The 27,285-nt window shown below is 39.6% G+C and overlaps 1 protein-coding gene and 1 pseudogene across 6 annotated transcripts in view; both read left to right on the top strand.

Annotated features, from left to right (window-relative positions):
• Window positions 1–27,285, top strand: part of ASAP2 (ArfGAP with SH3 domain, ankyrin repeat and PH domain 2) — a 256,386-nt gene that overhangs the window by 92,880 nt on the left and 136,221 nt on the right. For all 6 annotated transcript variants that reach the window (XM_036752234.1, XM_036752235.1, XM_036752232.1 and 3 more), the window contains exon 3: window positions 22,621–22,766. In XM_036752234.1, the coding sequence (XP_036608129.1) occupies window positions 22,621–22,766 (146 nt within the window). The remainder of the gene's footprint in view (window positions 1–22,620; window positions 22,767–27,285) is intronic.
• LOC118844361 lies at window positions 7,908–9,848 on the top strand (annotated as a pseudogene).

Raw genomic sequence — 27,285 nt, 5'->3', positions numbered from 1 at the left:
GCTTAATCTCAGCACAAAGGTGATTTTTTTCCTTCCTTTTCTGGGAAGTTTGGGCTAAATTTTTTCAGCTGTGTTTGACTTATCAGTGGGTGGAGACATTTTTCCCTTGTTTATTAAGAAAGAAACAACAAAACCTATTTTATTTTCACTTCTCTAAAATCATTATAACTCCTGTACTTGATGAAGCTATTCTGATTGAGTATAGTCTTCCCAAATTACCTCCAGTCTTAATATTATAGAACTTAGAATGGCTTTGAAACACAAACACAGACAAAAGAAAAAGACCCCTAAGGAAGGGAATTTTCATTTGCTGACCATCTTTTATATTGGAAAAAAAAGAAAAGATCAAAAATTCAAGAGTTAGGTATATATGGGAGTGGGTGGATGCAATATATTTTATTATTCAGATGTCTGTCCTAATGAACAAAGTATGACTACTAAAGCAAGCTTAAAATTTTAACATAGCTTAAATATGGGGCAAAAAGAGTGGGGCAAAATTCATGATTAGAATAGGGAAAGGAAGGATCATAGGATCATATATTCAGAGCTGGGAGAGGTCACATAGACCCAACCCTCTTATTCCTCTAGAACCCCCTTGTTTTATAGATGAAGAAACTGAAGCTCACAGAAATTTGTCCAAGATCATACATGTAGCAAATCATAGAAATGGGGATAACCATTCTAGTGGGAAAAAACTGGCGAGATGTTGGATAAATGCTGATATATGCAGGTGGATTTAGAACTGGTAGACTGGCCAAACCCAGATAGGTTATTGTCAGTTCAGAGACTTCCAGTGGGCTTCTTCAGTGAAATCTTGGTTTGGTAACTTGTTGCCAAAGAGATCTGATTTTCCAAATAGATCTAATAAAAGGAGAAGAGGGGTAGCATTGTTTATTCAGAAAATCATGTGCTTATAATAGAAACCTACTCCCCTGAGGACGGAAACACTATGGAAAAACTTGTACGTGAATATATAAAAAGAGATAGCCACAGAAGTTACATTTCTATGGAAACCTGTAACAGATTTTACTTGTTAAAATAAAGTCGGGGGGAATGAAACATCTGCAGAATTGACACAGGCAAAATTTGGCATTGATAGGGAGACTTCAATTCTCTGAAATTGTATTGTCTGTCTCATGGTAGTAAAAAAAAAAAAGTAGTGTCAAATGACTGTTTTACCTGCCTTTACTTTTTCCTCAGAATGTAGAGGAAACAATGAGGAGAAATGTTCAAATGAGATAATGTAGATAGTATGCTCTATAAATGTTCTCCCCTCCCCCAGTTCTGACCAACAAGGAAGAGCTGGTGGCTGATAGGAATGTGCTTAGAAACTCTGGGGTAATCATGTCCTTTGGGAGCTTGTTGTTGCCAAGGAAAGGAGGAAAGTCAGGGTGCTGTCAAACAAATGTATCCTGATATTTAGGAAAACAAACTGCAAAAGAAAAAAAACTGAAGAAAAAGTAGGTGTAGTCCAGTGACCAAAGACTATAGAAGGGAATATGGCTCAAGACATTTTTGAAAAATTAAAAACTAAAAAATTCTAAACATCTAGAGTTTCTTAACCTGGGTTCTGTAAGCTTATATTAATATTTTTATAATTATATTTCAGTGTAATTTGTTTCCTCTGAAATGCAGTGTATTGTTATGATTCTGAGGAGTCCACAGGTTTTCATCAGACTGCCAAAGGGGTCCATCACAAAAAAAGGCTAAGAAACCCTGATCTAGAAAAATGTTGTATGGGGAGCTCTGCCCTGAGTTCAGGGTTGTAAAGGTAGAAAGAGGAATTCTTGTCTTTCAGCAAGCATCTGTTAATACCTATTATGTGAAAGGTTCTCTGCTCAGCATTGGTAATGCCAAGACAAAAGGGAAGATGGTTCTGGCATCCAGGAGCCCTTATCTACTCTGGCCTAGATTATTGCAACAGTCTCACAGTCAACAGTCTGCAACAGTCAACAAATTGATATACAGATACCAAATTGACATCGCTAAAGTGCTGGGCTGATTATGTTGCTCCCCTGTTTAGTAAGCTTCAGTGGTTCCTTCTTGACTTCAGAGTAAAATACAAACTCCTGTCTGGTTAGGTAAAGCCCTTCATGATCTGGTTCCAAATTACTTCTCCAAATTGATTGCATATTACTTCCCCTTCTGTAGGTTCCAGCCAAATTGACCTGTTTCCCACCCATATCCTGCCCATGTGTACATTTCTTTGCACAGTCAGTCCTTTGCCTCTGGAAGCATTTCTGTTTTCCTTCAAAACTCGGTACAGTTACAGCCTCCTACAAGAGACCATTCTTCATTTCCATACTTTTTAAATTCCCCTCTCCCCCATATTACTTTGTATTTACTCTGTTTATATTTTGTGGATAATGACCTGTGTACATTGTTTTCCCCAGTGGAAGTCCAGTACTGTTTTTTGTTTTGTATTCAATTGAGCTTATATTCTGTTGGGATAAGTGGTAATGTATGCAGAAGAGTAGCATAACTCAGGAATTTCTTATGACTTGAAGTATAAATACGTAAAATGCCAAAGGCAACTAATCTGGATTTTTTAAAAATGTTTTAAAAAAATTTTTAATATTCAAACCAAAATGAACAAGGAAGAACCAGGCAGTTAATAACAAATGGCAGAGACACAGAATTATGCAATATCCATTCTGTTTTTGTTTTCTTCATGAAAAGGAATGATTTTCAACTTGGGAAAGGTAGAAAATGCATAGTTAAGAGTGGATTGCATCCAAGTTAGGTAAGGAGATAGCAAGGGAGCACTTAACTGATTTTATTGAGTCACGCTCTAGCAAATTACATTCTAAGATACTGAAAGAACTTGCAGCTGTGATGAGTAAAGTGCCTTTGGTAATCTTTGAGGAGCTGGGGAGAAGAAGAAAAGTTCCAGAAGAGTGAAACTTGGGCAAATGTTGTTCTAACATTTTAAAAAACTGCAGATTCTAGAACTTATCTATCAAATAAACGTGGTATTTATCTCCATGTTTATCTAGTTGGCGATTACTTAGAGAAGAAGGCCAAGATTACCAAGACTAGTGTAGATATAACAGAAGTGGTCATGTGTATCACCCCCATGTCCACATATCACACATTTTTAAGGCCCAACTCAAATACCATGTCTTCTATTAAGCTTTCCTCAATTGTTTCAATCCATTGGTTCACCTCCCACATCTACTGGCCAGGTAGGTAGAGTGAGGAGGCCCAGCCAGGGGAATAATAGCATAAATTCTTATGTACTAGTTTATCTTACAATTATTTGCATTTCTGTTTTATAGATATACTACTAGATTGTAGGCTTCATTAGGGCAGAGATTTAATGTTTAACCTTTTATGTCTTCCCTCGCACAGTGCTTTGTTTATAATATGAACTTCATCATTTGTTGGAATTAAACTAACCTCATTTCCTTTTTTTTGATGGAATTCCTAGGCTGGTAAAAATAGGATAATGCCTTGGATATAATGGTCTGGATTTTGACAAGGTGTATATCACAAAGTTTCCTGTTCTATTTTTGTAACCATCTTGGAAGAATATAGACTGCGTTGGTAGAGAATTGGGATATAGAGATGCAGAATGAGGTTTGTGATGTCAGATGGGGTCACTGTCATTTTGTTTTGCTTAACTGTACTTTCTCACATCTGCCAATTATAATCCTGAGTTTCTTTTAACATTTAACTCTCATGCCATTTCTCTTTGAAAGCCTTTTCTCATTGCCCCCCCAGCCTCTACTGAATTCTGTCTGTCCTCTCCAATTATCCTGTGTACATTTTTAACAAATTTTTGTATACTTATGTATGCACATGTGGTCTCCCCTCCTAGAATGTGAGCACCTTGAGGGCAGGATTTTTTTTTTTTTTTGGCCTTTGCATCTCTGGTGCCTAGCACAGGGCCTGATAAAAAATTAGATGCTTAACAAATGCACATTGATTATCTTTGTTTAAAAAAGAGGATTTTGGAGTGGGGTTATTTGGGAGTGACAGTGATATTTAAAACATTGAAAAAACATTTTAAAAAGGAGAAATAGAGGGTGGATGACAGTAAAATTCAGCTTATTCATGGCTGATTGAACTTTACCTAAAAAGTATTTATACTGATTGTTAGATTTACTGATGACCCCTCTCCCCCAAAAAAAATCTTGGGAGAGATAGCAAGTATAATGAATGAAAGAATTAAGATTGAGAAGAGTTAAAACCAACATGATAACATTTAATGCAGATAAATGTAAGGACATTCATTTAGGTTAAAAAACAATCTGCTACACAAGTCCAAGATTTTAGAGAGCTGTCTTATGGCTCATGTGAAAAGACCTGGAGCAGTTCAGTTGACTGTAAGGTGAATATGAGCCAACATAGTACCCAAGTACTAAAAGTTTAATGGAATTATAGAATGCTTAGATAGAATGCAAGCTTCTCTGATAAAAGGTAAACTTTTCTTGGGATCAGAGACAGTTTCAGTCTTTGTCTCTGGATCCGCAGCACCATGCACAGTGCCTGGCACTTAGTGGGTACTTAATAAATGCTTGGTTGTTAGTTATCTGATCAAGGTAAACTGATAGACCAAGAGAGTGTTGATGAGAGGACACAAAAATCATTCAAGGGCCTGACCTCCATGACCAATTTTGGTTATGGAAATAATAAAAAAAGACAAAAAAACATATGCCACCTACTGGATTCAAGAAATGTTTGGTGTGAGGAATCAGAAAGCTGGAAGTGCTTCTGAAATGCCTGAGATTGCTAAGACTGGCATGGTCATATTGGAGTGAGTAGCTCAGCTGGCTAAATGATGGCTTATAGAGCAAAGAAAACAGTGAACTGCTTTTCACATTTTGTTTGTGTTAAATAAATATGACTCTCCTTTGGCCATTTTCATGCCATGACTCCCTACTTCTATAGAGTTCTCTAGTTCCTATCCTGGGACCCTGCCCTCTTGATTGGTGCAAGTTCTCCATAACCATCTGACCCAGACCCGTCATACAGCTCTCTTTGCCCATCTTCATGAATATCCTTCCTGTCCTGCTTCCTTTCCACTTCTACTTCCATGACTAGTACCAACACTAATATTAATCAACACTACCATTCCTGGAAAGGACGTGTCAGTCAGTTGCCCTGTGGCTCCACTCTCTGTCTTGTGACTTCTCAGTCCAGCACCCCCCACCTTGGCCACCACTCCCTTCTGTGTCTTGTTTTTTTCTTATCATGTGAGACCATTGAGAGCAGCCCTTTCTTTTTGTCTTTTGTATCTTCATTACTTAGTACAGTGCTGGGTACATACATAGTAAGTGCTTAATAACTGCTTTTTTCATTCATTCCTAAAATTTCAAGCTACCATCTGGTAAAAATAAATAAATAAATAAATCTTAGACTTCAGAAAAAATACCATCGTGTGAAGCAAAAGTACAGTGTTTCTCTCATGCTAAGTGAAAGGAGAAGTTACTCATTTATTATTTAACCTGTATACAGCATGCTTTGTATATATTTGTTTGCATGTTGTCTCTCCCATTAGACCATAAGCTCCTTGGGGGCAAGGTCTGTCATTTGTATGTATCTCCAGTGCTTTGCACAGCGCCCGGCACATTGAGGCACTTAGTAAATGTTTATCGATTGATTGATTTCCACTCCATGGAACATACCTTTGTACCCTATCCCCTTTTCACCTTTCTTTTGTGTGTTTTCTCCCATTGGGTTATAAGCTCCTTGAGGGCAGACTGTTTTTGTTTTTTGTATCTCCAGAGTTTAGCACTGTGCCTAGCACACAGCAGCGTAGGTGCATAATAAATAATTATTGAATCATGTCTAATGAATCCACTAAGCCTCCCAATAGACATGAAAGAATTGTAGCGTTTACACTAAACTGCCACAGTTTTATGATACCAAATATGTAGAGGAAACAATGGCAGAACATTTCAGCGCTAGGTTGTGTGATTTTGGTTGTAAGTACAGTTAAGAATTCCAAGAAAGGTTGAAACAGCTTTCAAAAAGTAAGTAGAAGCTTTAAATGATGGTTAGACTTAGACAGTTTGAGAAGGAAGGAAGACAGACAGCCATTGAAGTATGGCTGGGGTAATCAGCAGGGCCTCACCTTCATAACAGCCAGCAGAGTTACTGAAAGGCAGTGAGAAATAAGGAAGAAGGTAGAGTAGAGATTTGGTTATGTGGCATCATGGTTTAAGGGAAGGAAAGAGCAGTTGATATCTTGGCCCTGCCACTGACCAACTGTGTACCTTGAACGAGTTATTCAGTGTCCTTGAACCTGTTTCCTTATCTCTAAAATGGGGTCAGTAATATTCGGATCATCATCTATTTCACAGGGCTCTTGTAAAAACTCAAAAGAAATTATGGATATAAAAGTACATTACTTGTAATCATAAGATGACATATGAATACAAGCTATATTCATCATTGAGAACCCATTAAAGAACTAGATGCTTTCTTTGATTTGACGTAAATCCCCCTGGGAGAGTGGATGGTATTTACATTCTTTCTCTCATCACACCTCACTGAATTGCAGTTAATGTCTCTACGTCGACCTAGCTTTGAGGATGTGTGCCTAACATCAGAACTGAAAGTCAGTAGCATGTGGGGCTGCCAACCGGAGATGAACTTGTTTCATTTATTTAGATTTATGCAGAGTGATTCCAGCGTTAAAACTGTAGCTCCTGTTTGAATGTTAATCGTCATGGTATCTAAGGAGACTCTTCACCAAGTAGTTATTTCACCTGAGGAGCGTATGTCACTTCTGAGATGCATTCTTTACAAAATGTGTTTCTGTGGTTTAGATGTGTGAATCCAACGAATGCTTTTTTGGTACATTTGGTGTAACCTGCATCTAGTCTTAACATATATTTTATCTCTTTTTTCATGCTACAATTCCCCACACAGGCCCTCTCTTCCTTTGGCCGTCGTTGTGCCTGGGATGTACTTTTGCCTCATCTCTGCCTCAAAGAATCTCTAGTTTTCTTTAAGGATCAGCTTAAGTGCCATCTTCTACATTAATGCTTTCCTAATCCCCCACTCCCTGAGGTTGCCAGTGTCTTTCCTCAAATATTTTGTATGTACCTATATGTGTGCATGTCAGTCAACACACATTTGTTAGTCAGCCAGTCATTCTGTTGTTGTTCAGGTGTATCTGACTCTCTGTGACCCCATTTGGGGTTTTTCTTGGCAAAGATACTGGAGTGGTTTGACCTTGACTTCTCCAGCTCATTTTACAGATGAGAAAACTGAGGCCAAAAGGGTTAAGTGACTTGCCCAGGGTCACACAGCTGGTAAGTGTCTGAGGCTGGATTTGAACTCAGGTCTTCCTGACTCCAGGCCCCTATACTCTATCCACTGCACCACTTAGTTAATCCCTAGCCAGGCAGTCAGTAAACATTTATTTAGCAGGCATTTTGTTCAGCATGAGGGATGCAAATAAGAAAAAAACAGTTTCTGTCTGCCCTCAAGAAGCTTATAATCTAATGGGAGAAGACAGCTTTAAAAAGGCAGCTGAAGAGGAGAGGGAAAGGAGAGTAATTACAAGACGAGGGGGTAAGGGGGAACCCAGTCCTTTGGTAAAGCAACAGAAGATGGCTGTTCTGTGAACCTTCCATCAGTGGAGGCTGTGGAGCTTTTTCAACATTCCAGGGACTTTGCTAAGCACTAGGGATATAAATAAAATCAGAAAGACAGGAGCAGCTAGCTGGTGCAGCAGATCGGTCCTGGAGGCCGGAGGACCTGAGTTCAAATTTGACCACTTAACCCTGATTGCTCTTAGAAAGAAGGAAAGAGAGCCATCCAGTTAGAAAAGAACCAGAGGGGCTGAAACATGCTCTTTTCTTTGGTTAGAAAATAAATTCCCAGGACTCAGCGCAGCAGCAGCCCTTCTTCCTCCACAGTGGTCAGCTACGACCCCCGACTCCCCAGCTACCATGTCGAAGGGACCCGCAGTTGACATTGATCTTGGCACCACTTACTCCTATGTGGGAGTCTTCCAACAAGGGAAAGTGGAGATCATTGCTAATGACCAAGGAAACAGGGCCACCCCAAGCTACGTCATCTTCACCGACGCTGAACGTTTAATCAGTGATACTACAAAGAATCAAGTTGCAGTGAACCCCACTGACACAGTTTTTGATGCCAAACATCTGATTGGTTGCAGATTTGATGATGCAGTTGTACAGTCAGACATGAAGCATTGGCCTTTTACGGTGGTGAATGATGCAGGCAGGCCTAAGGTCCAAGTGGGGTACAAAGGGGAGACCAAAAGTTTCTATCCAGAAGAGGTATCTTCTGTGGTTTTGACCAAGGTGAAAGAAATTGCTGAAGCTTACCTTAGGAAGACTGTCACAAATGCTGTGGTCACAGTACCAGCCTATTTCAACGATTCCCAACGCCAGGCCACCAAAGATGCTGGAACCATCGCTGGTCTCAATGTGCTCCAAATCATCAATGAGCCAACTCCGGCTGCTATTGCTTAAGGCTTGGACAAAAAGGTTGGTGCCAAGAGAAATGTGTTGATCTTTGACCTTGGAGGTGGTACTTTCGATGTTTCCATTCTTACCATTGAGGATGGCATCTTTGAGGTCAAGTCCACAGCTGGGGACACCCACTTGGGTGGAGAGGACTTTGACAACAGAATGGTCAACCATTTCATTGCCGAGTTCAAGCGAAAACACAAGAAGGACATCTGTGAGAACAAGAGGGCCGTTTGCCATCTTCACACTGCTTGTGAATGTGCTAAGCGTACCCTCTCTTCCAGTACCCAGGCCAGTATTGAGATTGACTCCCTCTATGAAGGTATCAACTTCTACACATCAATCACCCTAGCCCGTTTCAAAGAGCTGAATGCTGATCTCTTCTGTGGCACACTGGACCCTGTGGAAAAGGCCTTGAGAGATGACAAGCTAGATAAATCACAGATTCATGACATTGTCCTGGTGGGTGGTTCCACTCAAATCCCCAAAATCCAGAAGCTTCTGCAAGATTTCTTCAATGGCAAAGAACTCAACAAGAGTATCAACCCTGATGAGGCTGTTGCTAATGGTGCAGCTGTCCAGGCTGCCATTTTGTCTGGAGATAAATCTGAGAATGTGCAGGACTTGCTGCTGCTGGATGTCACTCCTCTTTCCCTTGGAATTGAAACTGCTGGTGGAGTTATGACAGTTCTGATCAAACATAATGCCACCATCCCCACCAAGCAGACCTGTGTCTTTACCACCTATTCAGACAACCAGCCTGGTGTGCTCATTCAGGTTTATGAAGGTGAGAGAGCAATGACAAAGGACAACAACCCGCTTGGCAAATTTGAGCTCACAGGAATCCCTCCAGCACCCAGGGGTGTTCCTCAGATTGAAGTAACATTTGATATTGATGCAAACGGCATCCTCAATGTTTCTGCTGTGGGTAAGAGCACAGACAAGGAGGACAAGATCACCATCACCAATGCCAAAGGATGTCTGAGCAAAGAAGACATTGAGCGCATGGTCCAGGAGGCTGAGAATACAAGGCTGAGGATGAGAAGCAGAGAGACAAGGTGTCCTCCAAGAATTCTCTTGAATCTTACACTTTCATCATGAAGGCCACCGTAGAGGATGAAAAACTGCAAGGCAAGATCAGTGGTGAGGACAAGCAGAAGATCCTTGACAAATGTAATGAAATGATCAACTGGCTGGATAAGAACCAGACTGCTGAGGAGGAAGAATGTGAGCATCAGCAGAAAGAATTGGAGAAGGTCTGCAACCCCATCATTACTAAGCTGTACCAGAGTGCAGGGGGCATGCCAGGAGGCATGCCTGGTGGGTTCCCAGGGGGTGGAGCAGCCCCATCTGGAGGTGCTTCTTCTGGACCCACCATTGAAGAGGTCGACTAAACACACCAGAAGAAAGAGCATTCCACGCAGCTTTCCAAAAATTGAAGGATTCAAATTTGTAGCCAAGGCAGTAGCAGTTTAAAAGTAACATTTAAGCGACCGTGTAAATCTGGGCATTCTGAATACTTGAATGTGTGCAGAGGGAGTGAAGCGAACAACGTTGCGCTTTATCAATACTGTAAACAAGTGGAAATACAATTCTTGTCCTGGAGAATAAAATCTATTTAAATTGGCACCATAAAAAAAGAGAAGAAATTCCCAGAAACAGACTGTTAATCTTTTGTCTTTGTTTCCTCATCATCTGGATCACTGCTGGGCACATAGTTGGCATCCAAATACCATTACTTACTGATTGAATTTAGTCCTAACTGGCTGGCTAAAAATTTTGTATCTGAGAATACTTCAATCTACCTCTGGGGGGAGAAGAGGGAAGAGAAGAGGTATTTGCATTCCAGTCCCACCTTTTCCATTAATTAGTTATATGACCTTGGCATTGGACAGGTTTAGCAGTTTTCAAACTTTTTGCTCTCAGGATCCCTTTACTCTCTTAAATTATTAAAGATGCCTCCAAGGAGCTTTTGTTTATGTAGTCTGTGTCTATCAATATTTACTGTATTAGACAACAATGTGCCCAGCAGTGAGCCAGATGATGAGGAAACAAAGACAAAAGATTAACAGTCTGTTTCTGGGAATTTCTTCTCTTTTTTTTATGGTGCCATTTTAGTATTCTGAAACTAGTTTTGAATTCGTGGTTCTCCCTGAAGGGGAGATCTCATGTTGAGAACTGCTGGACAAGGGGATCCCTAAAGTCCCTTCTAGCTCTAAACATTCTAGTAATTCAACATTTCAAATGAAAGGAGCACTTAAGTTGCAGATCTGAGAGAGTTGTACATGCTTCAGTTGTATCTCTTGTTTCCTTTTTCAATTAGGATGTCTTGGCAGTTTGTATGGTTGGGGTAAACTGTGAATGCAGTGTACACAAATACAATGTGCTTATCTTAATCCAGGGCTGGGGTTAGTAGTAGGAAGAATGGGCATAGGTGGAGGGGTAAACGTGTTTAGGAAGTAGAATCTGTTGCCTGGTAGCAATAGAAGGGATAGGTCAGACCAGTTCTCTGGGATATTCCAGAATGCTGTTGGGTATTTATTGTGCTAACATTTCCGATGGAGTATTTAGAGTCGTAGCGTTGGTTATAGTAGTCTATACATGTAGTGAGAGTTAGATACGTGATTTTATGCAGAGAGGTTCACTGAGGCTACAAGGGTGATATAAAAATAGTAATAATAACAAAAAAACCCAATAGCAGGCATTTCTGTAATGCTTTACAGAACATTTGCCCCACAAGAGAAGTACGTAGAAAGTATAAGTATTATGAGGAACTAAAGGTATGGAGCAATTGAGAGACATTCTTAAGTTCACATAGCTGTCAATCAGTAAACATTCATTAAGTCTGTGGGCTGGCACTGTGCCAGGTCCTAGTGAAACAAAGACAAGTGAAATAGTCCCTACCTCAAAGAGGGAAATTACAACTAAGTGTTTGTAGTCTATTTCATATTCAGGTTTCCCAACTTTTTAGTACACCACGTGCATCTCTAGTACGTAACTATAGAGCCTTCCAGGCCAGGGCCCTTCTCTCTTTGTCTTCAGTATGATGATGGGGGTGGAGGCTGGGGGCACTCCTAGGCAGCTCTGTTAGTCTAGACCAGGGATGACAAACTCAAATAGAAATGGATCCCTGAAGGCCATGTATTGACTTTAGAAAACCATAAATTAATATTTTCTATTTATTATATTTTATTTTGTTAAACATTTCCCAATTATATTTTAATCAGTACCACTTCTATGTTCATGAATTCTGAAATCCCCTTATCTAACCATAATCTGTTAGCTTTTCACCTTTCCCTTACAAAACTCTACTCTTCATCTGCATGGTGACCTCCAGTCCATTGATCCTTCAATTCTCTGCCAGGCCATCTCCCCTGCACTAGCCAGTCTTTCCTCATCTCCCTATCTAGATCCCTTGGTGAACCAATACAATTTTACACTGTCCTCCTCTCTGGAAACCCTAGCCCTGTTATCATATTCCCAATTAAGCCCAGCCAAGTCTTGGCCTTGGATCACTCCCAACAATCATCACTTTTGGTCCTGCTTATGTGCTACTGAATGAGGGTGGAGAAAATCAAGCAACCATTCTGACTGGGTCCACTACGCCTTTATGCCATATAACCTCAGCAGGGGCTCCACTGCTTCTAGGCAACCCTACTATACCTCCCCTATGAACTCACTACTCTATTCACAGCAAAATATTTTCATCCTTCTTCAAACCTCCCTTGGCTTCCCCTTCTCCTACTCTCTCAACTGAAATCCTGTCCTCATCTTTTACAGAAAAAAATTGAGACCTTCAAGTTCCTCTTGTCCCCTCTTCTTTGTCCCCTAACACTCATATTCCTTCTGCCCTTTTCTCTTCTATTCCCCTCTCACATGATGAAATGGCCTTACTCCTTGCCAAGGCTAACCCTCTCTACCTGTTCAAGTGATCCCATTCTATCCCATTGCCTCTAACAGATTGCCCTCCCCCTTTGTTATCCCCACTCTTTCACTTATTTTCATTCTCTCCCTCTCTCCTGGCTCATTTCCTACTGCCTACAAACATGCCCATGGCTCCCCTATCCTGAAAAAACCCTCACTTGATCCTTCTACCTCCACTAAAGATCATCCTTTATTTCTTCTGGCCTTTGTAGCTAAGCTCCTTGAAAAGGCCATCTACTATAGGTGCCTCCACTGTCTTTCCTTCTCATTCTCTTCTTAACCCTTTACAATCTGGTTTCTAATCTTATCAGCCCGCTAGAACTGCTCTAAAATAAATAATGATTTCTTACTTGCCAAATCCAGTGGCCTTTTCTCAATCCTCATTCTCCTTGACTTTATTGCGGCCTTTGACGCTGTTGATCACTGTCTCCTTCTTGATTCTCTGTAGGTTTTTGGGATACCACTCTCTCCTGGTTCTCCTACCTATCTATCTGACCATTGCTTCTCAGTCTCCTTTGTTGGATCCTCCTCCAGATCACACCGTGTAACCATAGGTGGTCATCAGGGTTCTGTGCTGGGCCTTCTCTTCTTCCTCTATCTTACTTTACTTGGTGATTTCACCCTGCTTTCATGCATTTAATTATCATCTCTATGCTAATGATTCTCATATCTACCTGTCCTACTCTAATCTCTCTTCTGACCTCCAATCTCACCTCTCTAACTGCCTTTCAGACATCTCAAACTGGATGTCTAGTAGACATCTTAAAGTCATTATGTCCAAAACAGAATTCATTCCTGGGACAGCTAAGTGGCACGGTGAATAGAGCACTGGCCCTGGAGTTAGGAGGACCTGAGTTCAAATCAGACACTTGACCCAATTATTAGATATATGACCTTGGACAAGTCACTTAACCCCAATTGCCCTGACTCTCATCCTCAAAAAAAGAAAAAAAACCCAACAATTCATTCCTTCCCCCACCCCACCTTCCCTGTTACTATAGAGGACAATGAATTCCTGTTCAGGGGAAAAGAGGAAAGGGAAGGACAGGAACAAGTATTTCTTAAGCAAAATGAAGCCAAATGTTTTACAGTATCTGATAGAGGTACTATGTTTCCTGGGCCAAGGCACTATACTAAATTCTCTAGCTCTGAGATTGTAGGATCCTGTGCTGTTGTGGACCCAGAGAGCTTAAGAGCCTGAAAGTTAATATGCTTAGTGACCATAAAATTAAGGTGAAAATGTTTGTTGTTTAGACTGTGTTGCCAGCTAGAAATCTCCTAATCTCTTCTGGTTTGGCTGGGTTCCTTAAAAGGCCTGAGAGGCATCTATGTTATCATAGACAGATAGTGGGGAAAAGCACTTGATTTAGAGTCAGCTCTGGATATGAATTCTCATTCTTCTACCTCATTAGGGACTTTACATACAAATGACTTTGGAAACTGAGGATCAGTTTCTTATGTATAAAATAAAAGAAGTAATTCTTAAACTTCTTGTGAAGAAAGTACTATGTAAACTTTAAATTATTATGTAATTGTGAGCCATGATTGTTATTATATTGTCCCAGTGTAATTATGTCCCAAGGCCTTACAAGGCCTCAGACCCTACAAAGGTGGACAGAGGTAAAGGTTGGTGGGGAACCTGTGGCCTCGAGGCCACATGTGGCCCTCTAGGTCCTCAATTGTGGCCCTTTGACTGAATCCAAACTTTCCAGAACAAATCCCCTTAATAAAAGGGTTTGTTCTGTAAAATTTGGATTCAGTCAAAAGGTCGCACCAAGGACCTAGAAAGCCACTTGTGGCCTTGAGACTGAAGGTTCCCCCCACCCCTGGTAATTGAATAGCCAGGGGCTTGTTTTCTCCTATCTCAATATGGGTCCTTTGACCCAAAGACAACTTCCATCTTCCTAAAAAGCTTTTTTCTCAAACTCAAGAATGAATCCTGTTCTTTGGATTAATACAGTATTGGCATATGCCCACTGGGTCCGTAATAGTCTTTTTGACATAATAGTCTGTTTGAACCTTTGCATCTCTGACCATAAGCCTTTGAATGTCCTTGAGAACAATAGGCTACGTGGTGAGAATAATTTGATATAGTGAAAAAAGCATGAATTTACAAGTCAGTAAATATGGATTATTGTTTCAGCTCTGCAACTAACTGGTTTGGGACTCTGGTGAGTCAATTAAACTTTTGGGGTCTCAATTTTGTCCTTTGTGAAATCAGGGAGGTGGACTAAATGGTATCCAAGGTCCCATCTAACTTTAAGATCTTACCTGTGGGAAGGTCCTTTGCCAAAGAATCAATAGTAAAGCTAGAGAGTAAATAGAATTGCTTTTGAGAAATTTCACAGTGATTTTAAGGATCTCAGGCTACTCTCTAATGCCACTCCACCTAAAGAAACACCTCCCCCTCCAAAAAATTTAATACCATTTTTCTCTTGGTGATGCCATATTGTTAAGAATCTTGGAATACCCTAATTTCTTAAAAATCAAGCATGTGAGTGACCAAAAGGGTCATTGGAGAGACACACGATAGGCGTAAAGCAAGCTGAAGGATATTGTGTTTCCTTGGTGACCTCTGCATATAAGAAGCAGTGACATAAGAGATATCACTCAGGAAACATAATTGGAAAAGGAGGTAGGTCAGTTATACAGCCAGAGTAAAGCAGCAGTCTAGTACAGTGGACAGTGGAAAGAGCTAGATTTGGAATGAAGACCTGGGCTGAATCTGAGCTCTGCTGCTTACTTACCTGTATGATATTTATTGCACAAGTCACTTAACTCCCAATTTCTTCATCCGAAAATGAGAGGCTGGACTAGATTACCTCTCCCTGTCTTTCCACTTGTAAATCTCATTCTACAACTGCTCAAATGCTGCACTAGTGTCCATGAAATATTAATTAAAAAAAAAGACCTAGCCTTCCTATGCATAGCAGATGTCATTTTTGGTTTTGTTTTTTTTTTTTAATGGAGCATCTTGTGAACAAATTGCACAGGATGAGAAAACCAGGATCGGTTACTATTTGCATAAATGGAAGGAATATTTAAGACTGAGATCATTAATTCCTTGAAATGTTAAAGTGTAAGGAAAGGCCCTGATTGCAAATATGGTTGAACTCTACAGGGAACTGGAAGGATTGAACTCTTTTTAATGGAAACATTTGCAAGTACTATAACCTAAAGGCTTGATATGTTCACTTTGGTTACTTTCCAGAAACTTTATTCCCAAGCTTTATTTTAGATTCCTATTTTGAGACTGCTTTTGGCAAAAGAAAAAAGAAAGGTACCCAATTACTTTCTAGTTTATAATAGAAAAAATAGAAACCCTAAGGCATGTTGAAGCAATAAATATTTTAATGTCTTTTCTAGGGATGCGTTATGTGCAGGACATTATGATAGGGTACTATGAAGGTTATAAGGAAACAAAGACTTGGTCCCTGACCTGACTGAGCTTCTGGTCTAGTTGGATGGAGAAGATGCATACATACAAACAATAATAGCATATTGTAATATGTAAGATATATTAGAAATGTTGTAGGAGTCTGGAGAGGGGGCGATTATGGCAATTGATGTGGGAAGAGTACTGGATTTGGAGTCAGAAGATTTGACGTCTGAAGACCTGGGTTCAAATCTTGGCTCTGCCACTTACTATTTGTCTAATGTGAGGTAAGTCTGCCGCCTGCCTGGTTGTGCCCGTTGACATTTCTGGGCCACAGTTTTTTCAGTTCTAAAATGAGGCAATTGAACTGAATGATCTCTCAAACTCCTCTAAGATCCTGTAGCTCCAAGATCCTGTATCATAGGGTTAGATTTTCCATAATCTTTGAACCTAATAACTTGAGGCAGCCTATTTACTCTTTTCTACTCCCCAACAGATGAAGTAGTAACATCTGTCGCCAGTTGACACTTTTCATTTATGACTTTCTGGAGGTCTCCACATACTTTCACCAAGTGACACAAGAATGGAAGCCAAGTAAATTGGCCTGGTTATGTGAACTTGCATTGGGGACACCTCATCCCACCACTTTTTAAAATTCAGGACACGTAGTACCATCATCAGGTGCTATACACATTCATCCTTGTCTTTTTTTGTACTCTTGGAAGGCTCTGCCTTTAGAAGCCATCTAAGAAAGAAGCATCATGCTGCCCTATCTCACTAAGGGGAAGCATGAAACAGTAATAGTTCATGCATTCTTCAAGTCCCAAGTTTTTAGGCACGTTCATCCCCACCTTCAAATGATGGATCATTATTGTATTTTGCCAAAGTAAACGTACTAAGAATGCCTCCATCTCTTGGGTCAGTACTATAACAAATGGTCAGAAATTGCTAGAAGAAAAGCATGTACTGTAGATGGCCATGGTGATAAGGGCAACATCACCAGGGGAACTTTATTCCTCAGAATGTGGTTAGTGGACTTTTCTTTGAATTTTGTCCAGAATAGCACTATGTAGATGAACTACACACACTTTGTATATGAAAATGTAGAAATTTGATGTCTTCTTTTTAGCTATTTAAGGAACTTAGAAAACGGAAAATTCTCCACTCAACTGGCAGATTTACTCAAATACTAGAAATTTGTAATACCAGAAATTTTGTAATTACTAGATATCAAATACCAGAAAATTTGTAATGAATTCATCACATACCAGATTTACCTAGTTGCATGGCTCCTGCTTTACTGACTCATAACTACTGGGTTACCATTCCTTGAGAAAAATTTCATCATGGGAATGCTTAAAGATGTACTGGCATTTGGTGATTATAATCTTCCACCTCCTACAGCACTCATTTCAGGATAACTATCTTACAAATCACTACCATCACCAACAACTTCCTTTTAAGATGTGCCAAGATTCAGAATTTACTTCTTATCTACCCTTTGCATACCCCTTCCAATGGCAATTTGGACTCCTCTTCCTAATCTCTTGGTCAATCCATGGACACTTTATCTATACCTTGTATGGCCACCAGTGGCTCAAGCATCATCAAGAGAGGTCAAGTGGACAAAACACCTTAAGGAATTTGTTATCATGCTCCATGGGGCTTTAAAATGGTTTTTAAAACTAATGTGTTTTTAAATAAAGAGGATTCACGGTGCTCTTTTTATGGTTTTCCCTGGAAAAGGGTTTCCATGAGGTTTTTAAGATGAAAAAGACCTCAAACTAGACAAAACAGTACTACAGTAGATAAACAAAATTATACCATCATACCATATACAGAATGGATGTTAGTATTTTCTAGAACATCGCCAGTAATATCTAAACCCTCATGATGGGTGCTTGACACACTGAGCACTTATTTAATAAAAAACAAACCCATATTCTAGAGTACGAAAATATCAGTGAGGACTCTTGACTTTGATGTGACCTAGTACCTACCAAGGTACAGAGGGAGAATTGATCTTGCTCTTACCACAGAACCAATAAATAATAGCAATAATAATAATAGCCAACATTTATACAGTACTTGCTACATGTCAGGCACTGTGCTAAGCACTTTTTAAATTATTATCTTATTTGATCCTCACAACAACCCTGGGAGGTAGGTGCTATTCTTATCCTCATTTTACAGATGAGAAAACTGAGGCAAATAGGGATTAAGTGACTTTCAGGTCACTTACTAAGTGACTTACACAGCTAGTAAATGTCTGTGGCCTCATCTGAACTCGTCTTCCTTACTCCAGGCCCAGCATTGCACTACCTAGCAAAAAAAAGAAAGCTATAAGGCATAGGACCCTGGATAATGACAGGAGCTATCATATGTGACCATGCTCTTTCACATAGAGCTGAAATATCTAAGGCTAGACTCAAGGGCAGTGATGTTGTTAATATGATTTTGAATATCCTGAATGCCCTAGTATTGTCTGATAGAGCTTTAATTTAAAACTATAGCTGAAGTTGATATCATCGATAGCTTTCTTGACCTTGAACTATAACTTTGAGTATCTCACTCACGTCAGCGAAATCCAAAAGGATACTGTCAAGGATGCTCTTCTACAGGAGTGCAGGATTCTACACTGACAGCTGATTGCTGAGTGAAATGAGATGATAAAGGCTAAGACAACAGAAATCTCTTTAATGTGCCTTATATGACAAACCCCGACTGGTCCTGACTAAAAATCTTACCTTTGGTGTGACTTGGGTGGCCAGCATTTGGTGGTGATAGAGACTGCTGTCAAAGGCATAGACTCTGAGGCACAAAGAGCATTCACTGCGGGGATATAGACTAATGGTACCAGATTTTCTCTAGCCTCAAATGAGAAACTAGTCTTCATTAATCAGGCATTGGATGAAGTCGTTTGAGGACCTTATGCTAGCTGATAAGGAAGTTCCTATGGTCTAGAAACACCACCCACTTAAAAATCACACCAATTGAGAACTAAACTTTACCCATCTGTGGTCCCTCATAGACAACATCTTGCAATTGAATACAAACTTTTCAAACTACCAGAAGGGTGCACACGACATTGCTGGCGTGGTGGTAGGGAACGCTACTCACTATTCCTGACTTGAAAGCAGAGAGTACATGTACACACACACATTCATCCTTTCTTAGATATACCCATTGTAAGTCCACAGATACGACTTTTTCATCTGATTGAGTCACAACAGAACTTAATCATAATATAGTAAAAAAAAAGCCTTCTTAAGCATCCCTAAAGAGGTGGGTAGAAGCAATTAGAATCTTGGAGTCAACTCTGCAAGAAGAAAAAAGTATCATGAACAACAAGACAAGAACGGCAGGAAATTAAAAATTGTTGCATTGTCTGCTCATACGTACATGGTTGACTTGGATTGCAGAAAATTTGCCATGAGAGATTCTGCAACAAGTAGAAGAACTCCAGATATGGAGTCTTCCCTCATCTATCAAAGACTTTTCTTAACAGATGTTTGAGTATGTTAACTTAGCATAACTGACTCCATTTTGTTATAAGTCTCTCTTTTGTGATTGAAATGTTTTGAGTAAATTGTTTTTCTGTAAGTTATTTTACAATAAGATAAACACTTGTATGTTGTGATGTAATAAACATTATGTCCATGTTTGTAAACAGCTGATAAACATATGTGGACCCTCCAATTGGATAGAACAACAATTAAATGTTACAGACAACTTCATAAGTTTGATTGCATGTGTTGATGAGTGTAAGTCTGATTTCTCATTTTCATTGCACTATCCTGCATACTTAACTGTAACTTGGCTTAGTGTTGCTCCCTATGTTATATAGCTCACTACCATGAAGACCAAGAACCACATTATTTCAGTGATAGGTTTTTGCTATATTTGCAGTTGGGCTATTCTCTTACCTTAAATCCTTGCTGTTCTCATTTGGTCTTGTGGTACATGTAAAGCAGATATACTCATTCCCATTTTACAGATAAAGCAGCAAATTCTGAGAGAGATTCTTATTTATCCAGGTTAGTGGCAAAGACTGGAACCCATGTCTTTAGAATCATAGGTCCAAAGGGTTCAGAGCAGTAAGGAAAGGAGGGACCTTCAAGGCAGTTAGGTGTCCAAGTAGATAGAGCTGTGGACCTAGAGTCAGGGACACCTGAGTTTAGATTCAAATCTAGCCTCTGACACGTTGATTGTTTGATCCTGGACATGTCACTTAGGTAATAGCGTAAGTCTTCCGACTCTAAATCCAACATTTTTTTTATTATGTCAGGCTGCTTCCCAGTTCCTTTTTCTTCTCTTTTCATTCCCTCTTCAGATTTAATTGATGGGATTTAGTTTATTAATAGATATTTAATTTAACCTATTTGTTGTTGGAATGCCAAAAGCCTAAAAGTAGAGGACATAAGTACCAAGATTAATTTACTCTGTGCTAACTAGATACATTTGGGAATCTCCTTAGGCTTCAAAGTATCACTGAAGGTCAAGGTCAGAGAATTTTCCATAGCTTTTTGTACTTTATGCACTCATGATGGGTCATGAGAGTCTGGCATTGTGGCAGTAAGTGCTCTCCAAACACAGATGCACACTTCATTGCCCCCACCACCCCCACCCCCACCCTGATCTCCATTGTAAGGTCCAGGAAGCTAGATTTAGAATGGGTTATGACTTTTCTTTTCCCTGGGGAAGAATGCAAGCCCTCCTAATAGAGGTTGCTTTCTAGACCTATTCAGTGAAGGGAAGACATGGTGTTAATAGTCTAACAGTCAAAAGCTTCTCTGGGATAATGTCTCTGAAGTTTTGTAATAGTAGAGAAAGAATCTTGCACTAGAAATGAGGAGACCTGGGTTGTAGTCTTCACAGTGTCACCGATTAACAGGGGCAACTTGTGGCAGAAACAATAATAATTCACATTTACAAGTTGCTTAATGGTTTACAAAGTCTTTGCCCCACAAATGCTCTTTGGGGTAGGATCTCTGAGGGTCTGCTGAAGGGTTGGGGAGAATTGAAATAGAAAGGCTGAAAATGGAAATTGTGCAGTTGAGCCATCATACATTGAACTAGTGGAAGGAAGTCTTGGTGGTCAACAATCTCTCCTTCTACTTCTTACCCATCTCCCTCTTTATCTTCAGGGAGTGTTATCAAAACCAGGTCTGGGAAAGAGGGGACAGAGTAGCACATTAGAAGTACACTGAATTTGAAGTTAGAGATTCAAATCTTGGGTCTGCTAGTTAACACCTTTGTGACCTTGGGCATGTCACTTAATTTCTCTGGGCCTCAGTTTCCTCATCTGTAAAATGAGAGAGTTAAACTAGAATTGGTTCTAAAGCCCTTTCCATCTTTAAATCTATGCTCTTATAAGGGCTTTTAGCAACTAAAGGGTACCTTGAAACTTCCTACTGCTGCCTGGACTGTGTCAATGTCTAGTGTTAGATATTTTTTTTCAGGTTGTCACCATGGTATAACATAAGGAGGAAGAATTTGTTACACTCCTCCCTTTCTAGTCTTCTTACACCTTACCACACTCCATGTAATCTGTGATCCAGACACTGGTCACCTTGCTGTCCTTGAGCAAGATGTTTTATCTCCCAGCTCTGAGTAATTTTCATTGGCTGTCCCCCACGTTTGAAACACTGGCTCTCCTCATCCCTACCCCCTGACCTCAAGTCTCAGCTAAAGTCGCACATTTTGCAAGAAACCTGTCCCAAATCCTCCTTAATGCTAGCACCTTCCCTTTGAGATTATCTCCAGTTTATTTTGTATATATCTTGTTTGTACATAACTATTTGCGTATTATCTTCCTCATTAAACTATAAGCTCCTTGAGGACAGGAACTGTTTTGGCTTTCCGTTGTATCACATCTCCAGTTGTCCTGATGAATATCAGGCCACTGGACCCAGGTGGCTCTGGAGGAGAAAGTGAGGCTGGTGACCTTGCACAGCCCTCCCTCACTCAAATCAAAGTCAACTGTAATTCATGTCAGCATTTCCCTGATGCCATGGTCCTCTTCGAAAATGAAGAACAAACACAATCATTTGTATCCCCAGATTTTAACATAGTGCTTAACACATGGTGGGTGCTTAACAAAAGTTTATTGACTAACCATATGGCTCTGTAGTTTGGGGTGGGAGTGGGCCATGATGAAATTGTCAGGCCCGTGACAGCCTTGGCTCTTGAGATGTGTTGAGCTCTGGTATAAGGATTCCTGTTGTTAGATTCCGAGAGCATCAGTGCCTGCTCTTCCATAGAAGGGAGAAGTTACTGTGGTGTGTCCTTGAGCTTGAAATAGGCAGGATCTGGGCAGAGAGGAGAACAGAGTTTTTATTGTTGAATTTCTAGGAAGAGCTTTGTCATTGCTTGGAATGTGGAAGGCCCTAACCTTTTCCCCTACCCTTCCTTCCAGTGTAATTATTGAAACAGCTACTGGTCAGTTAACTTGATTCCTGAGACTTTTGCCATCATTTGACCAAAGGAGGCTCTTCCAGAAATATGTGCTCATAAAATTTATGCAAGTATTCTGAGTATGGATTGTAGTCACATCCTGGAACACCATAGGTTGCTGTAATGAACCTGATGTCTTGGCCTTTTCCTGTTTGTGTTGTTCTTATCTGTCTGTGTCTGTTGGCTTCCCGGTGGGTTTCTGGCACTTAACTAGGGGTTAAGAGTTCTTTCTGTTCAGAGGGGCAGCCTGTTTTCATGGAGGGTTTGTTCATTCCTTGTAATGTATTCATGGCTTTGTTTTTCAAAAACAAACAGAATCTCTACCCACACACCTCCAAATGGATTTTTGCTCAAAAATGTTTGTACTGTTACTGCCAGAAGTAACGGTGTGATATCTCCTTGTTTTTGAAGCACACGTGGAAAACGAAGAACAATATACACAAGCCCTGGAGAAATTTGGTGGCAATTGTGTGTGCAGAGATGATCCAGATTTAGGAAGTGCATTCCTGAAGTTTTCGGTGTTTACAAAGGAACTGACTGCACTTTTCAAGAACCTGGTAAGAGTTTGTGCACGTGACATTCCATCAGTTAAATTGTGACAATTTTTGAATTCTTTTAATTGGAAAGTGAGCTCAGTAAAAGTATCAACTTCATGTGTTACAAATATGTTGAGTGATTTTTACTTGGTACATAAAAATTACATTTTATGAAGACACTGAATTATTCTAGTATCTTATATAATAATTATTCTGTTATTAATAACAGAATAATTAATATATAAGATACTAGAATATCTTAAAATAGTAAAATTTTCATTTTCATTCTGTTTGTAATACTGGGTTTAGGTGATGCAATGGATAGGGCACTGGACCTGGAGTCTGAAACATTTCATTTCAAATCTGGCCGCAGACATGTAATAGCTTTGTGACCTTGGGCAAGTCATTTAACCTCTGTCTGCCTCAGTTTCCTTATCTGTAAAATGAGAATTAATAATAGCATTCACTTCCCGGGATTGATGTGATGATAAAATAACATTTGTAAAATACTTTGTAAAATTTAAAGCAATATAGAAATGCTAGCTATTATTGTTGCTATCATTCATCAACTCAAACTCTGGAGAATAGAGAGCTTTAGGATGATGTGTGTGGTATCTGTTGAAAGCTCTGTAACATCCTTGGCTTTTATTTCGGTAGTTTCTAAATGATGGAGATTCCTCTCTTGGGAAGGATTTGTAGGTACTCATTTCATTTTTAATATCAGATTAAAAAAAAATATTTTTTGGTCCACACTTGTGATTTCATCAGTGTAGGAAACACTTTATCATAAAAAACTTCTTCCACTGATACAGATCAGCCACTCATCTGTAACATATAATCTGAGAAAATTGCTTGGGGCACTGAGAGGTTATGGGACTTGCTTGTACTCACACAGCTGGTATGTATTAAGGCCAGAAGTAGAACCCAGGTCTTCCTGAATGCACAGTTAATCCACTGTCATGCTGCCTTTCTTTAATAAATATGTTAGAATCTTTGGAGTGTAGGATCACCTGTAATTAAAGCTATGAAAATATAAAGATCTTTTGTAGTCTCAAATATAGGGACTAAAGAAGTAATGCCCTCCTCACTCCTTTTTTACTTGAAACATGTAAAATGTGAAAAAAGAAATAGACTGGGCATGGTGGGACACACCTGCAACCCCTCCTGCTGGGAGGGCTGAGGCTTGTGGGATCACTTGAGCTTTGGAAGTATGAGCTGTAGTAGAGCCAAAACCGATTGGGCATCTGTACTTCCTGGCACTGTTGTGCTGAGCCCCAAGGTAGGGATTTGAAGGTTAGCGGGAGGAACACCAGGCTGCCTGAGGAGGGTTGAATTGGCCCAGGTTGAAAGCAGAACAAGTTAAAGCTTTTGTACCATGCAGCTTTGGGAACAGGCCTGTAAATGCCTGATGACTTCCAGCCAGATAGAAAGAGAGAGAGAGAGAGAGAGAGAGACTCCAAAAATAAAATAAAATATGAAAAAATATATATAAAACTAAGTTTTATAGTACTTTAAAGTTTGCAAAACTCTTTGCTTTATCTAGCAATTGGCACAATGGAAAAAGCAGTGGCTCTGGTATTAGAAGATCTGGGTTCAAATTCTACCATATATTATCTTTGGGACCTTTGTCAAGTCACTAAACCTCTCTTGATCTCAATTTCCTCATCTGTAGAATGATAGATGAAATGTGTAAAAATTAGATGAAGTGGTCCTTCATATTTCTTCCAACTCTCAATCTGTGAACCTGAGATCCTAAGATATCTTTTGAAACTTCAGTAGAAATGGGATCTCACTGAAGTACTCTTTCTACAGGTTTATTTTGCAACCTATTCACACTACCTTTTCCTGTATATTTCTTGTCCATATTCTCTCACAAATCCTCCATTGAATATCCATCCATCATATTTGGAGGCCTTTATGCTGCACATTTGTTATTCCTCCCTTACTGTGAGATATAATTAGTAATAAAATTTACACGAATGTCCTGGATTTAGCTTGTCTTGAGGCAAAATAGGTTTTCTCTGAAGACTGCCCTTTTGTTTGCTGTTTACCATTCTTATTGCTCTGTAGCCATTGGAGAAGGGTAAAATATTACATTACTTATTGTGATCTAGGCTGTCTCGTGTTCCACAAGTGAAGTGTACATTGGTTTGTGCATCTTCCCCACAGTTCTTTTTTCCTGTTTGCTCCTGCCAGACTTTGCCTAGAAAGGTCAAAAAACGACCAGGCCAGGCACTCATTAATGTGTTCTGTGACCATCTTTCATCTGTAGCTGCAAGCAACAGTGTCTCTTTCATTTATCCTGTCAGGATGCTTGAACCAAGGGAATAAATAGCTCTTCATTCTTGGAATGATGGTGGTGGTTTACAAGTCTCTACTCAAAAGGGCACAAGAGAGGGAACATAATGTATTATTAGTTAAGAATGAGAAGGGGAAAAAACAGGGCTGCCCAGCTGCTGATTCATTGCGAGAGTTGAGGCCAGGGTCTCATTTGATTTCTTTCTCTGCCCCTGCTTCTCCATCTTTCAAGTAGAAATAACTCTTCCACTTTATGAGAGTATGTAGAGATTAATAGACTAAATTTCTTTTTCTTTCTTTTAAAGAATACCAAAAAACTCCCTTAAGTTATTTTTAGATAATACTACTAAAATTTATGGTATGTGTGTCACCTTAGATTCTTGAAAGCTGCCAGGTGGGAGAGGCTTCCAGCATGACTCTGTAGGCTGATTATATGTCTGTGGTTTCAGAACGAGGTTAGATAAGTTTGGGAAGACTGCATCAACAGAGGGATGAATTTCTATGGCTTTAGCAGGCCATAAAAATTATCTGATGAAGCAAAGGGGGGCTGCAGGTTCTTTTAGTGGAGGGATATTACCCATCCTCTCCATGATCTTTTTTTTTTCCTGAACTCCTGGCAGGTTCGTTGTGGTACATACTAGCAGGTCACTTAACTCCTCTAAGCCCATGTGTTGTCCTCTGTAAAGTGGAAATAACAGTACTTTCACTAGATACCTGAAAAAGGATATTAGTAGGAAATTGCTTTGTAACCTTTAAAGAGCAATAGAAATGCAAGTTGTCATTGTTAATGGAATATTGCTTAGCTGTTGCTATTTGCCATTTTTGAATACCCTGGGTGATGATATGTCTGGACAGAGTTGATATGTCAGTTATTGGTATTGTTGAGGACAGTGAGCTGGTAATAAGCCACAAAAGTGGTAGTAGGGGTCTTTTTTGTTTGTTTTTAAGAAAAAAATCTAAAGAAACCCACACAAACTTAAAGGAAGCTTATAAATTCAAGTTAATATGCTTTTGTTTTTATTATTCCCACTGCCTGCTCTTTTTAGTACTTCCTTATCTTAGTTCTTTCAGCTTTTCTGTCAATGTAATAGGTTTGGAAAACTCATATTATTATTTTAGAAAACAGAATTGGAAAACAGAAAATGAAACTGGCTATTTAAAAACTCTTGGATGATGCCACTGTAAAGTCTGAGGATTTTTAGAGGAGCGATTAAACACTGCTTTTTGAATTAACCTTGCCTTAGAAGTTTGTCAAGCACGGATGGTATCATTATGCTGTGATAGTCTCTTGCTTTAGGGCAAGTAAGTAATTAGTATGGCATACGAGGTTCTTGATGGGATGTTATGTGGTCTTGGAAAGGTGTTTCTTCTCATTAGGCCACATTGTATGCATTAGTAGCAGTGTTGAACTACAAGTTTGGGCATGACTCTTCTTCTTTCCCTACTGATAAAGATGAAAATGAAAATAATTGGCTTTATAAAAAGAACACTAGATTTGAAGTTAGAAGTTATCAGTTTGAGTACCACCTCTGCTACAGATATGTCACCTGTGTAACCTGAAGCAAGTTGCTTTCCCTTTCTGGGCCTCAGTTTCCTTACTTGTAAAATGAGCAGGTTCAACTAAGTGATCTCTAAGGTTCTTTCTAGCTCTTCTTTGTGGACATTTCTATGTATATTTATTTCTTTTGTGACAAATGTTTAATAATGAACTCCCTTGAGGACTGAAAAAGCATTTTGGTATTTTATGGCACATCAGGATCAGCATCATGGAAACCAGGTATCATTATTTTCAGACAGCATTTAGAATTAGAAGAAACCTCAGTGGACATCTAATCCAACTTCCATCCATTGCACTTAGTTCCAGCGGCTGTATGGTCTTGAGGAAGTCATTGCTTGGGCCTTGGTTTATAAAATAGAACTGATAATTTACCTGTCTGGAAGTAGGAATTAGACAGGATGCTTGAGATCCCTTAAAGTTCTTGGTTCTGTGATTTCTTTCAAAGAAAGTAGAACAATAACTGTGTTCCGAAGATGGTAAAGGGTACAGGGAGGGATTGGGAATTGGGAGTCATGTCTGATGGATTTTATTGTGCCCTTGGCTTTGCTGCTTTCTCTCCCAGTTAAGACTATCACCTTTTGTTTTCTTTTGGGAAAACAGAGCTGGGGAAAATAAATAGCCTGATAGGGATGAAATTAAAATTCATGGCACCTGAGTGTTCATCCTCTTGTCTTTCCTGTGGAA

This window comes from Trichosurus vulpecula, chromosome 3, assembly GCF_011100635.1.
Source record: "Trichosurus vulpecula isolate mTriVul1 chromosome 3, mTriVul1.pri, whole genome shotgun sequence".
In the NCBI taxonomy this organism is placed as follows: domain Eukaryota; kingdom Metazoa; phylum Chordata; class Mammalia; order Diprotodontia; family Phalangeridae; genus Trichosurus; species Trichosurus vulpecula.
The sequence above is the reverse complement of the archived record's forward strand: the minus strand, read 5'-3'. Positions and strand labels throughout refer to the sequence as shown.